At 38.7% G+C, this 3,460-nt stretch overlaps 1 protein-coding gene across 1 annotated transcript in view; it reads left to right on the top strand.

The window, feature by feature from the left end:
• The first annotated feature begins 986 nt into the window (after positions 1 to 986).
• The window catches only part of LOC104160321 (chromosome unknown open reading frame, human C14orf79), an 8,820-nt gene continuing 6,346 nt past the window's right edge, over positions 987 to 3,460 (top strand). Inside the window, exon 1 of the mRNA XM_009698413.1 lies at positions 987 to 1,445. Within this exon, the coding sequence (XP_009696715.1) occupies positions 987 to 1,445 (459 nt within the window). The remainder of the gene's footprint in view (positions 1,446 to 3,460) is intronic.

Here is a 3,460-nt window from a genome sequence, read left to right as displayed (position 1 = left end):
CCCGTGGTCTGTGCCCGGCCGGTCCTGTGCCACCTTCCAGGTGAACTTGGGCGCGGGGGGGGAACCTCCAAGACCTGTTCTGTCTGTTACGCACAGAAATACCTAATAGCGGCCAGACTTTCTGAAGTGGTTTTAGTGTAGCTCCTAACCCGCCCACCAAAACAGCTTGTCAGTCGGAAAAATGCTTGAGGAGATGTGATTAATCTAAAATGATAAATGCGGTATTGCCTGTATAATTTACAGATGCCAAACTGAACTTATGAAATCTGTCTTAATTGCTTAAATAGTTGGAAGCACTATATTTTTCACAGGATTAAACGGCCAATTCCCGTGTCGCTGCGAGTCACGTTCGCCTCTTCAGTATCATTCGGTCAGGGAAAGTCCACGCAAACAAAGCGAGCGCTGTTTGAGTATGCACGAGATGGATGAAGTAGTTATAGAAAACATTTAATAAGTGTTGGATATTGTCTGTACTTATTTCGGTTTGACTCCTATATACTCAATCATTACTCAGTTAATATCCAACAACTTCTGTTAAGTGTTTGCTGAGTATTGTTCACTAGTTTAATAGCTTGCTTGTGGTGTAGGCAGATAGTTAAGTGTAAATTTTAAATAATTTTGCCTACAGCGATTTTCAGTTGTATAATGCTCGAATGTGTTTATTTTAACCTGAGCATTCTTTCTCCTGCCTTATCAGCTATCTTTCTTTATTCCTACACAGCCCTTATCACAGAAGGATTTATTTACAATTCTTTCTTTGCAGGCTAATACCCTACGCAGAAAGCGAGACTGAATAACATGCGCATGCTGATTACTGGAGGAGAGGCTGAAGGACGTCCTGTTTTGATTTAGCAGTGTTATTATTCTTTGGGGTGAAATGAAGAGTTTGAACCAGGTTTGGAAATACTCAGATTTCTAATGCAACTGAACTTCAGTAGCCTTTTTTGCGGTACAGATTTCAACAAATGAATTTTTCTTAAACAAAGATGCAGAACCTGTCATTAGCAGAAAGTCTTACTAATACAGACATATCACACCAGATGTCTCTAAGCGACCTAGCAGTTGAAGTAGGTGGTATGTCTCTCGATGAAAGTGACTGTAACTTGAATGAACGGACACATAATGAAGAAATTATTAATCTTGAAGTAATGCAGCGAAGCCTGCCTATAGTGAATAGCAAAGGGAGAAGTTGTGAGGGGTTTTGTGAGAGCGGTTACAGTACCTCAGAACCCAGCAGTTCCTGGGGTGATTTTGAAGGCTTCAAGGAATCCTTAGACAAATCAGAGAAATTCAGTCATAATCTTGAAATTTTGGTGAAGTCAACAAAAACTTCTAGAGTTGATACGGACTTGAGCAGCGGACATTGTAGCACTTCTGCTGGTCACTTTTGTTCTGAGCCATCTCTACACAGTGGGATACAAGAGGCTTCGAGCTTGCTAAATGAGGTATGTGTTAATAGTAAACCAAAGACCAGAAATGTTTGTGTTATTGCTTCCTACATCTCAAGATTTGTATCTGAATGTCTTCTCTATAGAGGATAATGCTGTACAGGGAGAGAAACTGTCAAGCTACTTTGCAGCTAACTCAAGCGGAACAAAAGCAACTTCTTACAGCGTTTGACAAATACTTAAGTTATCCTGCTGGAGAGCTTTAAAGAATGTAATGCGCTACTTTGCTTCTAGACACTAGGAATAAGTAAGCACGTAGAAACGATGAACCTTGCCCCGAAGCACAGGCAATCTAAAAGCTAGACAAGAATGAGCATAGGAAACAAAAAGTCGGGAAGGTGGGTAACAAAAACTGGGTGGACAAAAATTCTGAGTTGCCTGCAAGCTTATTGAAGTAAACCAACATAACATTGAGTTAGAAATTGGCAAAAACAGTAACTTTTGTTATTTAATATACTGACTGAATAAGTCTTTCTGGAATTTCAGACGGATTGTGGGTGGAAGTTAATGACACAAAAAAATGAATAGAAATAATATCATTCATTTTTTAGCATAGGATGTTACATTCTGTCATGCAATGTTAGGACTAATAATCTGAAGAAATAATATAGTGTGTCCTTATCAGCACAAAAAAAGGTTCAGGTTAAGGGTTATACCTTGTTGCAATTAATGTGTTTCCATGTTTACCAAACATGCATCTCCAAAGCCAAGCAAAGCAACAAAAGGAAAATAAGAATGTACAAATACAAAACAAAATGCCCTCATTCTTACTACTTTTATCCTGAATTAAAACATTTGAAAAAAAGAGCAAGGGACTAAGACTTCCACTGGGTGAATCAGTATCAGTAATAGCTTACTGATTGTAGTCTGTTAGACGAGTTTTAGCATGCATAGGGACCTGGGGGTTTTCTGCAGGGAGGCTTTCTTGCTCTTACCTGGGAACTTCACCTGTTGCAGAGGTATTACTAGGGAAAGCACAAAGATGCACATGGGATAAGCTTCCCAGCACTGATAGAGTGGAGATCACAAGATACCTGATTATTGGTATGCATAAACAGAGAATTTAAATTGTTTGTAATGCTGGAAATTGGGGACAAGAAGTCTTATGTTGAAAAAAAAAGAGATGTAATGACTGGAGCTGAAATAGAATATAATAGATTGTTTGGTTTCTTTCCAAAAGCAGTAGATCTTAATCTTACTGAAGCCTTTGCTTTCTTTTTGCATTTATTAAAGGCAAAAGAAAATGTCCAGTAGGAGCTAAATAAATTAACTATGCCTAGAGTTTCAAGTTGTCTTTTCTAGTCTCAGGGTAGAGAAACAGCTGCAGAGCTATTGGAGATTTCTTTGGGTGTAGAATATACATGTAGCTTGTCCTTCATCCCTGTGTTTTTTGTATTGTTTGAGATCATAAACTCTTCAGGCTGGAGCTCTGTCTTCTGTATGGTCGACAGAAAAAAGTCCAGGTAGGTTGGAAGGGATCTCTAGAGATCATCTGAGGTCAGAGGTCTGACCTTCAGTATCTAACCTTCAGTTAATTAATCGATGTCAGTCTGGAGCAGAATCAAGTATTGTAAGATGAAAACAATCACTAATTTCCTTGCAGTAGCTGGATATTTTGCCTGCATGATTGAGTAAGGATTTTCCATGTGTTCTTTAAATACTGGCCTTTGTGAGAGGGACTAGTGCACTTGCTTAAGCACTGGGGTATTCTGATATAATAGGATATAGAGGATTTAGTCAAAAAGCACGGGTGCGAAAATTGTGTATTCATATTTTTATAATTAGTACAGGGCTACAAGGTAAATGGAAATACACCCAAATTTTGTTTTAGAAACACTCATTGAAGTAGACAGCAATAAAGGTAATTTTAAAAAAATCTTGCATTTTTCATCTGGCTTAGCTAAACTGTAAACCAGGGACTTGTATGCATGTCGGAGTAACATCACAGGCTCTAAGAAGATATTACAGATGGGGCAGACCCATGCTTCCCTCGATTCACACTTCTGTGGCTG

This window comes from Cariama cristata, unplaced genomic scaffold (genome assembly GCF_000690535.1).
Source record: "Cariama cristata isolate BGI_N322 unplaced genomic scaffold, ASM69053v1 scaffold38294, whole genome shotgun sequence".
Taxonomy (NCBI): domain Eukaryota; kingdom Metazoa; phylum Chordata; class Aves; order Cariamiformes; family Cariamidae; genus Cariama; species Cariama cristata.
The sequence above is the reverse complement of the archived record's forward strand: the minus strand, read 5'-3'. Positions and strand labels throughout refer to the sequence as shown.